The sequence below is a fragment of the Castanea sativa genome, chromosome 1, assembly GCF_040712315.1.
Source record: "Castanea sativa cultivar Marrone di Chiusa Pesio chromosome 1, ASM4071231v1".
Classification (NCBI taxonomy): Eukaryota; Viridiplantae; Streptophyta; class Magnoliopsida; order Fagales; family Fagaceae; genus Castanea; species Castanea sativa.
In genome coordinates this window covers 75413314-75425759 of record NC_134013.1, presented here as the reverse complement: position 1 = coordinate 75425759, position 12446 = coordinate 75413314, and the positions used below count along the sequence as shown (strand labels likewise).

Here is a 12446-nt window from a genome sequence, read left to right as displayed (position 1 = left end):
CATAGCATGTAAAGAAACTCTTTACCCAATCAAGTGTTAATTTAACCCCAACCCCAACTGGTTAATTGGTAATCACTCTTACCAATCACAACTTATAATTTTAGTAAGTTAAGGAGAAAAAAAAATGTGTGTATCAAGCAAGAGTGGCGCGTTGTGCACAACTGCACACTATGGTATCAGTCTATCAGATGCTAGATAATTTAGTGGCAGAGTGCAAGTTGGAGCCATCTCTTATCTGTAGTTGTTTGGGTCCTCCTCTATCTGACACTATATGTTCTCTTCGTGGCTCATGGGGGTAGAGAAAATGACTAGAGCAGATATCTCTAAAGCCAATCCACAGTGGACACCCCACCCGCACTGGGCGTTACAAACAATTTCGAAATCAAGCAGCTAGTGTGGAAAAATGCGAGGCCTCATTTGAGCTCCTGGGAAATGCTATGAGCACAATGTTTGTCATAACTTAAAGTAAAAATAATGAATTTATGTGGATTTACAGCTCTACCATTTACAACTGGCCACGAATAAATTATGACAAAATTGTGATAAAAAGTATGATTCTACATTACTCATATAAAAATATCAATCACTATCAACAAAAAAAATCATAAAATCTAAGTACATAGAAAATTTTACGTAGTCATAAACAATATTCAACATGTCAAAAATTACGTATAAAAACCGGCTTGAGGTGTGACATAAAGCCGACCACGATGGATTAATCAAATTGCATAAACTTTTTGTCAATGTCAAGTGTCAACTTAGCAATCGGTCCTAATCGGGTTAATTAGATTTTTTTTTTTCCACCTTAATATCAGCTGATTTTTTTTGTCTTTATACTAAATTAATTAATTATTAAACAGCTTAGACTTCAGTCATGAACTCATGCATAATCAAAATTAATCACTCGAGCCAATTCCTGGAAGTTCAATTCAACAAAAATTCTTGTGACACTTTTCACACATTTTTCTATAACTAATATATGTGTCAAGTTGGATTCATTTTCATAAATACAAGTGTTGGTATAATACTATATTGAGTATATAATATAATCCAATTAAGCATTAAAAAGTGCACAAATTTTTAGAAATAGTTTCATTAGCCCCTCATAATTTCTATTTATCATCCAATAAAAAACTAATCAGTAAAAGGTAAGAAGGAGACTGGGGGTGACCCCAAGGGGGGTTCTGGGTGAAATTGAAAAGCAGAGCAAGACATGGTGGGGTATTGGATGTCGAGAATCAATCAACGGCTGACACATTCGTCGGGTCAAAGAGTGTGTCAGATAAGAAGAGGCCCGCCAGCCTGTACGCCACCCATTTCACCACTATTCCTACACATATAAAGGGACAAAATTCTACCCACGTTGCCAAATCTACCCCCATATCACAGCCTTTGTTTTTCCACCACGTGGCTAGCTATCTTCACTCATACCCACCAAGGATGGTCCCGCCACCAGAATAATCCCTCACCACCTACCGGCACCGTTGATTCCGGGCCGAACGGTGTGATTAATAAAGCGATTTCTGCCCCAAGTACGGAGTGGGACCCAAAATTGAATACCCAAAAATGTAAGTAATACACAATCATATCCAAAAAAAGGGTTTTGAAATACTAGAAGGTTTAATCATAGCATGGATGTAACACTAATACGCTCTCCTCCGTAGAAATAATGGGTCATGTGAACATATAAGAGTACCCATGTGAGCACAGAGCAAAAAGAACCACGCATGCAATGTGGATAACTTTTTTGTGGAAAATTCTACTAAAACTTTTTGCGACCTTCCTAGTTTCTACAGGTCCTACAAAAATACATAGAAGAGAACAATTCTTCATTTGGCGTTATACATGAAGAACAAGTGGTTGGAATTTTTAGACGTTTTCTTCAATTCCCAGTTGGCTCTGCACTAGAGTAAAAACAAAACAAAAATCTAATAAAATATTATGTAAAAAACAAAATGACTAAATGTAATAGACAGAAATTATAAACAATAAAATTATATAGGGAAAGAATCAATAATATAAAAAAAACCCAACTAAAAATCCATCAAGTGGTCAATTCCAATCAGTTCATGGAACTCCCCAACCCCCCCTTCATAAACAATTCAACTTCCTCCACCTGTAAAAATCATTGCAAATTAAACTTTTCAAAAAAATAAAAATAAACTCAAGAAAAATAAAAATAAAAATGAAAAACACATATTGGATTGGACCACCCTGAATCCCTGACCCCCCAATCAACTGCGCATTTCAATTCTATTACTTACGCACTGTGCACATTTTTTTTTTTTTTTTTTTTGAAGACAGGCCACCATGTCATCTTTTGCTTTTTTTTCTCCAGGCTTTTCCAAAATTCCAAGAATTCCTTTTCCTAAGGTGGAGTCCTTGACTCAGGGGGAGGGGTTTGACCCTCTGATCCTTTTGATGGATCGTCAGACGACTGTCGCAATCCATCATCAGTCTCACCTCTATTCATATCTTCCATCATACGCAGCACCTCTTGCATTGATGGTCTTTGATCGGGTACGGTCGAAACACATGCCATTGCTATTTGTAACAATTGTACCATCTCTTCCTCAATGTTAGGGTACCTTATCAACTCCACATCAAATACCTCAGCTGTCCATTCTTCCCTTACAACTGATTGCACCCACCTTGGAAGATCAATGCCTTCCTCACCCAATGAAGCTTGGTTTGGTGCTTTCCCAGTTAATAGCTCTAGCAACAATACACCAAAACTATACACATCAGACTTGAACGTGACCTTGCGGGTTTCGACCACCTCCGGAGCACGGTAGCCCGCGACACGGTTCGGGGTGGTCGAGGCACCAAACAATGGGTTGAGTCCGAAGTCCGAAACGGATGCCTCCTGGTCGGGCCGGAGGAGGATGTTCGAGGACTTTATGTTGCCGTGGACTACTTTTCCTGACACGTGTAGGTGGGTTAAACCTCTTGCCGTGCTTAGTGCTATTTTCATCCGGTTGTCCCAGTCTAGTGGTGTCCGGCCTGACCCTCTGCTCCCTGCAGATGCAAAAAATACCAATAACCGGAAGTTCAGGTCACCTTTTTTTTTTTTTTTTTAAAGTCTAATCTAAATCAAACTAATAAATTTTTTAAGAAGAAAAGAAAAAGTCTAATCTAAAATGCCAATCATGCCCTATGTTGGTGCATTCGGTCCTGACAAATAGAAACGTACTAAATAAAATTATATGGCGCCAAAGAATAAACTAACTAACCAAATTATTACTCCATCAAAATTTGGTTCACCTAGCTGGAATTATGATTTGGGTGCATAGCATAACAAGTCAGCAACCAAAAAAAAAAAAAAAGAGATTTTGATCCTTGGGTGCATAAGCTTATATTGTAAATAACGATGGCTTGTGTATAAGAGAAATGGTCAAATATTCCTCCAAAAGGCAAGGTAAATGAGTGAATTGCAATTAAAAAATTCAAGAAAAACAAAAAAGAAAGAGAAAGTGCAAAAGTTAAGTAGATGAATAAAAAAAGGAAAAGTGCAAAATAATGTCGGTGACTTATTAATGCTAAATCATAAGGGCGTGTTGTAATGTTGGTGGCAAAAAAACGTAGTTCACACTCTTGGAATGTTTGCACTGGTCCGGGAATTAAACAGTGGAATATGCGCACTCTGCGCTGGTTAGAAAATTAGAAAATACTATAAAATCAGAGAAACAAGCCTAATTTCTAATTATAATATTAATATCCCTCCATGGTGTCACTTAGACATAATGCAACACAGATATGCATGTGCTTCATAATTTATCCACTAGAGATCAAGCATAATAAAATATTATTTCCACTCTAAAAAGTAAAAAACATATTTTCCATGACTGCAACAGCTGGACCTTCCGACGGTCAAGATTCGACCAGAAGACTAATCAAAATTTTTTTCTTCAGAAAAATCGTTAGCATATTACAAAAATCCAAACGTCCACACTCCACACCAATAATCCATATTGCACGTCAAGTTCTTTGTAACTTAATTAATGCCTCGTATTTTTAACTGTGACATCTTGATATAGCCTAATTACTACTCGTGTTTTTAACAGATACATCTCGAGGTATAAATTTCCCCCACTCCAATCATGTTATATCAAAAAATAATTCATATATATGTTTCTCAAAAAAAAAAAATATATATATATATATACATATAAAAAGTCAATTATTCTGTGCACAGAAAAAAAATTATACTTGAAAATTACCATTTCCATGAATGCAAATTGAAGTAAAAAAAATTGAAATGATACCGTGAAGAAGAGCAGACAAGCTTCCAGCAGCCATGAAATCATAAACGAGCAATTTCTCATCCTTGGAATAATAAAACGCTCGGAGAGGAACCACATTCTGGTGTTTGATCTTTCCCAGAACCTCCATTTGCATGTCGAACTCTCTCTTGCTCACCGCCACATCCTTGAGGCGTTTCACCACCACGGTGGTCCCTTCCTCCAACACCGCCTTGTACGACGTCCCCACGCTCCCTTTACCCAACACTTCCGCCGAGGCTCTCAGCAAGTCCTCCAAGTCAAAGCTATAAACCCCACCTTCGAAGAAAACCAGCTTGTTCCTCTCAGCCTCAATGGAGCCACCTGTTATGTCTTCCTTAGACGACGACGTTCCAGCCTCCGCCGCTACTGTGCGTGACGTCGATGACGGAGGCTTTGGTGGCTTCGCCGTTTGACGGCGACGGTGTCGTTTTTTGAGGCAGAGGAAGAGGATTAGTAGTAGGATTAAAGCTAATACACCCGCAGCCACTCCGATTGCGATTTTAGCGGCTTTGGATAGTTTGGACTTTTTATGTACCGGGTTCGGAGCCGGGACTTCGGGGTTGGGTGATGGAGCTGGTGAAGGAAAGAATGGGCTGCACGGTGTACTGAGTGGTTTCCCACATAGATCTAAGTTTCCTGCGAATGCGGAGGGGTCGAATTTCGACAACGTTTGAGGGATCGAACCGTTGAGATTGTTGTTGGACACGTTGAAGTTAACCAACGAAGGGGCTGAAATACTAGGTAGCTTGCCGGAGAAGCGGTTGTTTTCTAATAAAAGACCGGTCAAGTGGGTGAGGTTGCTGATTGAGAATGGGATTGGACCACTGAAATTGTTGGATGAGAGATCGAGACGAGTCAGCCGAGTTAGCCGAGTCAACCCGGCTGGGAACTCGCCCGTGAGCTCGTTGTCTTGGACGTAGAGGCTACGGAGGAGAGTTAAGTTGGAGAAATCTGAGGGGATCTCGCCGGTGAGACGGTTTGCACGGAGACTCAGAACTCGGAGTTGACTCAGCCGGCCGAGTGTGTTGGGTGGAATCGCACCCACTAACCCAACCCCTGGTAAACGAACAGAGTACACGAAGCTCTGATTAAGATCGCACTCGACTCCGACCCAGTTGCAGGCTGAGACAGACGAGTTCCATTGTACACGGTTCGCGTGTCGGGTCAGGTTGAGAAAAGCAAGGAGAGCTTGCTTGTCCTGAGTCGGCTCAGAGTTAACTCGCCCACTCAGTAGTAAAAGCAGCGATACGAAGCACAATAACAACACTGACCCAGAGTCAAAACCCACTGCCGCCATTTGGGTATCAAATTCTCAAACCCAAACAAAACGAAAACAACAAAGAATGAAAACAATCTCTCTCTCTCTTCTCTTCTACATGCTTGTTTTGTAATGACGGTTTCGGACAATCCCAAAAGCTGTTTTCCGTCGAAATTTCATATGAGAAAGAAAGAGAGAGAGAAAGAGAGAGAGAGAACTATGTGAGCTCAAGTGTGAGAGAGGTTTTTGTAAGAGAGAAGGTATTTTAGGTATCACGAGGTTGCAAAGTGAAAAAAATAAAGCTGTGAGAGAAAAGAGAGAGAGAATAGAAGCAGTATGTGCTGGCAAAGTGGAAACGTTTTTCTTTTTCTTTTTTTAATTGTTGCAGTAAATTTCAGGAAAACAACGTATTTTTGAAGTTCCTTACGCGTGCTTACGGCGCGTGACGTTCGATGAAATCGATGGATATCTACTCCTTTACTTTGGACTGAAATTTGTCACTTTTTGATTTAAGAAGCCAGTGTGACCACAAACTGCGTACGCGCGTGGGAATTATTGTATATTTAAAGTGCATTTGTGTTTTTTTTTTTTTTTGAACGTAGTGCATTTGTGTTTTGTAAAACGGAAATGCGTAGTGCTAATATAATTGGTAACAACTTTGGTAGCTTTTGCATGTACTAAAAAAGTAAAAGTATATAATGTGGCAAGTGACCTAGGCTGAGCGCATTCTCATTGCTGGATGTAAATGGTACATGTAGGAAAATTTTAGTATAAAGGCAAGAAAGAGTCTTGTAAAATTTTATAATTGTAAATTTTTTTGCAATTGTGATATAGTGTCCTTCTAAATGTAGGATGGCACTTTTTTTGCAATTGTGATATAGTGTCCTTCTAAAGGTAGGATGGTACTGTAGCACTTTAGTAAAAATTATAATATATTTTAATTGATAAAGTGGAAGAGAGATAGTGGAGAAGAAATAAAGAAAGTTGTATTGTAATATATTATATTATTTTAGTGGGTAATATATATTATTTTAATGTGTAGAATAGGAAAATAAAAGCAAAACTACATTATTGGTCCCTGAAATTTACCCTATGTGCACAATTAGTCCCTCAAGTTTGAAACGAGTACAATTAGTCTCTCAAGTTTGAAACGAGTACAATTAGTCTCTTAAGTTTTAAAACTGAGTTGTATTGATCCTTTTACTAATTACTGTTAACGGTATTACCTACGTGGCTAACGAAACAATGACTTGGCATTTTTTTTAATGATGTGGCATGTTTTTAATTAAAAAATTACAAACTAAAAGGGATTAATATCGAAATCCATGGCCATGGCCTCACTGATTCATCGCGTCATCCTGGTCCAACTCCTGATCCTATTGGTGGCAACAATCTCAGCGACGGCCAGGCCTTGCAAGACCCTCTTCATCTCCTCCTACTCTTTCTCCTTCAAACCCGTTAACCAACAAAACCCTTCATCTTCTTCTTCTTCTTCATCCTCGGGATTCGTCACCATCTTCACCGAGATCAGCCACTTTAACCTGAAACCCCAACTGCAAGAACAAGCCCTCCCCACCACCATTGAGATCATCCTCTTCCTCTTCCGCGACCCAATCCACCGCAACAACATGTCGTTGGGGTACAGAAACCCCAACAACCCTTCGCTTCCTTCTCTCTCGTTGTGGGTTTTTATAGCGAATTCCAGTGTCAACAACCTCATCAATTCCTTTGAATTGTGAGTTAAAGAAAGTTAAAAAGGAACAAGAAAATGTGAGAGATAGAAGCGAGAAGTGAGCATGTGTTTACCACTCAGCCTACTCTTTTCTTGGATTCTTGTCCCATGATGGATTTTTCTTTGACCAATTTATAGAAACATACTAAAAAATATTAATCCCTTTTAGTTTGTAATTTTTTAATTAAAAACATGCAACATCATTAAAAAAATGCAAAGTCATTGTTTCGTTAGCCACATAAGTAACACCGTTAACGGCAGTTAGTAAAAGGACCAATACAACTCAGTTTTAAAACTTAAGGGACTAATTGTGCTCGTTTCAAACTTGAGGGACCAATTGCGCACACAGGGTAAATTTTAGGAACCAATAGTGTAGTTTCACCGAAAATAAAAATTAAGATGTTAGGTGTATTGTAAAATGGTATGGTATAATTGATAAAATAACTTTTTGGGATGGTAAAATAAAATAGGATCCCATTTTCTATTGTGAATGCTCTGATAAGGTAAAGCTGGGCCTAGGTTTTATCGAATGATTCCTTTCTTAGGTATATGAGTTTTTACTAAGTTCGGCCTTTTGTTTAGGCTTATAGGATCAACCCATTTTTTAACCTTTGACTTGGTGATTAACAATTTGATTGATGAAATATATGGCTTTAGCAAAGTTTTTGTTTTAATTTAAATTAAACTTTTAGAAGTGTGATTTTAATAACACGGTTTAGGTTTCATTCTTGAGGACAATTTTGAGTGTAGATCTCACTTTCCTACTTTGCATAAAACATATTGCTTAGGTTTGGACATATGGCTTTTCTTGAATTGATGCTCGAATATCAATAACTACTCCCATCTTTAGGCCCAATAAAAGGGGAAAATTTTTACAAAAGAAATAGAGAAAAGTTGTTTTCATTTATATATATATATATATCCCCATAATGCTAGACGGGTGTAATGCATTGCATGTAATATAAAATATTTATAAAATGTTAATAAAATAATAATTATAAAAACTAACGAACTTCCTGGTCTTTAGCTTTTGTTTGTTATGTTTATGAGTTTATCCACCTACTTTGGTTGTAACTTAGCTTGAAGTAGATGCTTGGGGGTTAGAATGTTCTGACTTGTGCTTTGTTTTTTTGTTGTTTCTTGTTTAATGAATGCCCAATTTACCAATATATAAAACTAACAAATAAGTGTGTGAAGTATTATTACTAGATTACGGATATAAAAAGTGGGTTCCAATTAGCTCAACTAGTAAAGTCCCTGATAGTTGTATAAGAGATCAGGGGTTCAATCTCCGCCTACACCAAAAACTGATTGATGTCTTGGTCTGATGATAAAGAGCTATCATCAGGAGCGGACGCCATAAGTTGAAACTCACTAAAAAAAAAAAAATTACGGATATAAAAAGAGAAATTAAGGAAAAATAAAAATCCATTAGAAAATTTGCGGTTACTAATATTGTTAAGGATTAATTAAGTATAATATATTCATTTTAACATTTGTGGAGAATTATATTACATGATATTAATCTTGAAATAATTGAAAATAAAAATTTTAAACAACAAAATCACACATACAAAAATCCTGTTATACTAGTATTCTTGATCGATTAACTAATTTGAATATAAAAATAGGAGATATTTTGTATTAATAAAAATTTTGATCAAAGGAAATGCAAGTTATGACAAAATCCTAATTGGAGCAACTTGTCACTTTAATTTTAAAATTTTAAAATTTGATTAATTCTAAATTTATTTAAAGAAAAAAAAAAGGGAAAAAAAACACTACAACACAATAAATCATGTAGTGAAAAGATAGCGTGGAAATTGAATACTCATCTTGAGCCAGATGATGCAAGAATGTAAAACCAAAATTTTATTGTACTATTACCCAATAAGTGTACCATGGTACAAATTAAGTTTTATTTTCTTAATATTTTTTTTTATGAATTTATTTTCTTAATAAGTGTACCATGGTACAAATTAAGTTACATTTAATACATTATATTGAATACAGTTTTTATTATATTTAAAAAGTCAAAGTATACATAAATATTTTTTAAGTAAATATAAACATCCTTTAATTATGAAAACCGGTAAGTTACTAAGGTTTAAATATACATTTAATCCTCAACCTTTACCCCATAATTCAAAATGGTCATCATCCTTTAAATAATTCATTTTAATTTTTATTCTTTTAAATTTGTATAAAAAAAATTTTAAAAAAAAAGCAAAACTATACTATTGGTCCCTAAAGTTGCCTACTAAATGCTTTTAGTCACTGGAGTTTTTTTTTTTTTTTTTTTTGTTGAGAGAGAGTTTCAACCTATAGTGCTCGCTTCTGATAATAACTCTTTATCATCAGACTAAAACACCAATCAGTTTTTGGTGTAAGCGGGGATTGAACCCCAAATCTCTTATTCAACCATCAGAGATTTTACCAGTTGAGCTAACTAGAACCCACTGTCACTGAAGTTTCAAATGAACACTATAGGTCCTTTTTTATTTTTTTTATGGTTAGGTTTTTTTTTTAAAAGACCTATAGGCCCTTGTAAGACCCAAGACCTATAGTGGTGTTCATGAACGCCACTATAGGCCCTTGTAAGACCTAGGACTTATAGTGGCGTTCATGATATAGGTCCATTAAAAAAAATTTCTTTCTCAATTGAGTTTTTTTTTTTTTTTTTTTAAGGATCTATAGTAGAGTTTAAAAACGCCACTATAGGCTTTTGCAAATGCTACTATAGGCCTAGTGTTTTAAAATGCCACTATTGAGGCATACTAAAGGGTACCTATAGTGGCATTTTTTATGAACGCCACTAAAAAAAATGCCACTATAGGCAGCTTTTTTGTAGTGAATTAATTAAAGTGATCAATGCTTGATCTTTGAATTGGCATGCTCTATATTCTGGATTGATCTATGTGGGGAGAATTTCTTCATAATCTTGAAGAAATTAATGAGACATGGAATTGAGGTATCGAGGTGCTTAGAGTTTGAGAGGAAGTGTGAGATGGAGGATCATTAATGGTGCAAATTGAAGATGATGACGTCAATAAGGGCTCTGATACCATGATAGATTGTTAAAAATAGAGGAAGAATTATTAATGATGTATTGTGAAAGAGATGAAAACTAAGATGTAGAGTAATGCTAAATTACCATTACTTTAAAAGCAATCAAATCAAATGCTATTTTAACACCCAAAACACTAAAATACCCACTTCATCAAAGGTGTCAAACCTATAATTTTTTAACACCTAACCACAGTAATTAAACCGTTATCTCTAGTAGTTTTCTGTAACTAAATGGTAAACACAAAAAAAAAAAAAAAAATATATATATATATATATAAATGAAGGTTAGAGAAAGAGACTTGAGTGATAAAAGAAAGAATAAAATAAATAGATAAAGAATATTTTAATGAAGTGGTAAAAGAATAAAGTATTTATATAATATTATGTATATTATAAAGTGATGTGTTAAAAGAGATCAATTAGCTTTTAGAATTGTTAAAAACTAAATATTGTGAATGCAGTAAATGAACTAAATACATTACTGTACAAAAGCAGGATTGACTCTATACTCAAGCAAAGACAATTATTTCAAATACTCATTGCATAGTAAAATAGGAAATAACAGAAAAACAAACTCTGAGGGACTCTCTCTTTTTCTTTTTCTTTTTGAGAATCATCTCTAAACATATTCAACCTATAACTAATTAACTACCATAAGACTTGTGGAAAACCATAATGCTTCACTAAACATTGCATTGCGAAGTATTGAGAGATAAATAGAACAATAATGTCGCATCACAAATGTTCCAAAACCGTGAAAGCCAATGACCTGTTGCTCTCTTAGTACAACAGCTAATACAACATGTCATTTATGAAAAGAGTTGTGCCATTTTCGATGGTCTCAGTATTTTTCTTATGAAAACAGCTCAACCAAATACCCTCTAAAAGTCTTCTTTTCCCTTTCAACTTAAATGGGGGCAATACCACAGAGGAGTAGCTTGAATCCAATCATCTCATCCACTAGTTTATTCTGAAGGATGTAGAAGTAGTAAGTAGAATTTGACTTTGAGATTAACACGTAAATTACTGGTAAAGCATAATTATTGGAAAATAAATAAAAAACTATGTATCACATGTAAGCAACAACAAAAAGGTGGGATACCAACAGTACGAGGTGACGCTTTCTATACTTCAAAAACTGACTTCACTTCAGCACCGCCGTTCATTCACATGAGAGTCAAGACTCATTCAAAAAGGTTCCTGCAGGCTTAGTGATGTACTACGTACCAATGGGATCAAATTCTGTGCTAGCATTCACAACAGAGGTGATGGCATAAAAATCAGATTTCATACCTGCCTATTCTTTATTCTTTCTTTTTTTTTTTTTTGCATTACACATAGCACTCTTAAAATTTGAAGTGTATCAATTTAAACTATAGACTTTTGGTTTGAACAATCTACTAAGTGACTAACCGCTAAGGGTCTTGTAGCTGCGTAATTGACATATCTCCATGCATAAAATACTCGAGTTTACAAGGGGAAAGAATTCAAATTGCAAAATTAGCAACATATTGTAACTATTTAAAAAATAAATAAATAAAGCCTAAATGACTAACTGTAAATCAGGTTTATGACAAATTAATTTTCTATTAGTATTTTTCTTAAAATGTAATAGATTTAATAATGTAGTGTATACATGGTAATAAGTAATAACAACATTCAAAACTATTAAAATGAGACAGAAGCATACATGTACATGTATGTGATTAAATTTGTTAGTCTTTAGTACTATTAAAAAAAATGTTTGTTAGTCTTTAACATAAATATTAATAAAATGTTTGATGTCTCACAAAATACCTAATGTATAAAGGGTTAATTGTTTAAATTGAAGGTTTAAAACCAACATTTACCTTTACGTCAAAATCTAAAAGTGATATTGGTAGAAATCCTGTCACTTTTGCTCATAGATTAATCTTGTTTATTTAGATGAAACTTGTGCTTACAAATGACATTCTCTTAAGTGATATAATGGCCTCCATAAGAAGAAGAATGTGCATTTTCAAGTCTAAAAAACAAAGAGGACCCATGTTTAGCACGAAGAAAGAAAAGTTTCTAAATTTTTGAAAGCTTTTTGATAGCTGTTCAACAGCTCTTTGATTGATCG

The 12446-nt window shown here is 35.2% G+C and overlaps 1 protein-coding gene across 1 annotated transcript; it reads right to left on the bottom strand.

Moving 5' to 3' along the window:
* Positions 1-1969: 1969 nt before the first annotated feature.
* Positions 1970-5839, bottom strand: LOC142614443 (putative inactive receptor kinase At2g26730). Its single transcript, XM_075786966.1, has 2 exons — positions 4266-5839; positions 1970-3018 (listed from the first exon to the last, which is right to left on the bottom strand). The coding sequence occupies exons 1-2, from the start codon at positions 5578-5580 to the stop codon at positions 2369-2371; spliced, it is 1965 nt and encodes a 654-aa protein (XP_075643081.1). The 5' UTR covers positions 5581-5839; the 3' UTR covers positions 1970-2368.
* Positions 5840-12446: the final 6607 nt, after the last annotated feature.

Coding starts and splice junctions, on each gene's coding strand:
- LOC142614443 (XM_075786966.1), bottom strand. CDS start 5,580: ATGGCGGCAGTGGGTTTTGACTCTGGGTCAGTGTTGTTATTGTGCTTC. Junction 3,019..4,265: donor CTTGTCTGCTCTTCTTCACG/GTATCATTTCAA, acceptor TTGCATCTGCAG/GGAGCAGAGGGTCAGGCCGG.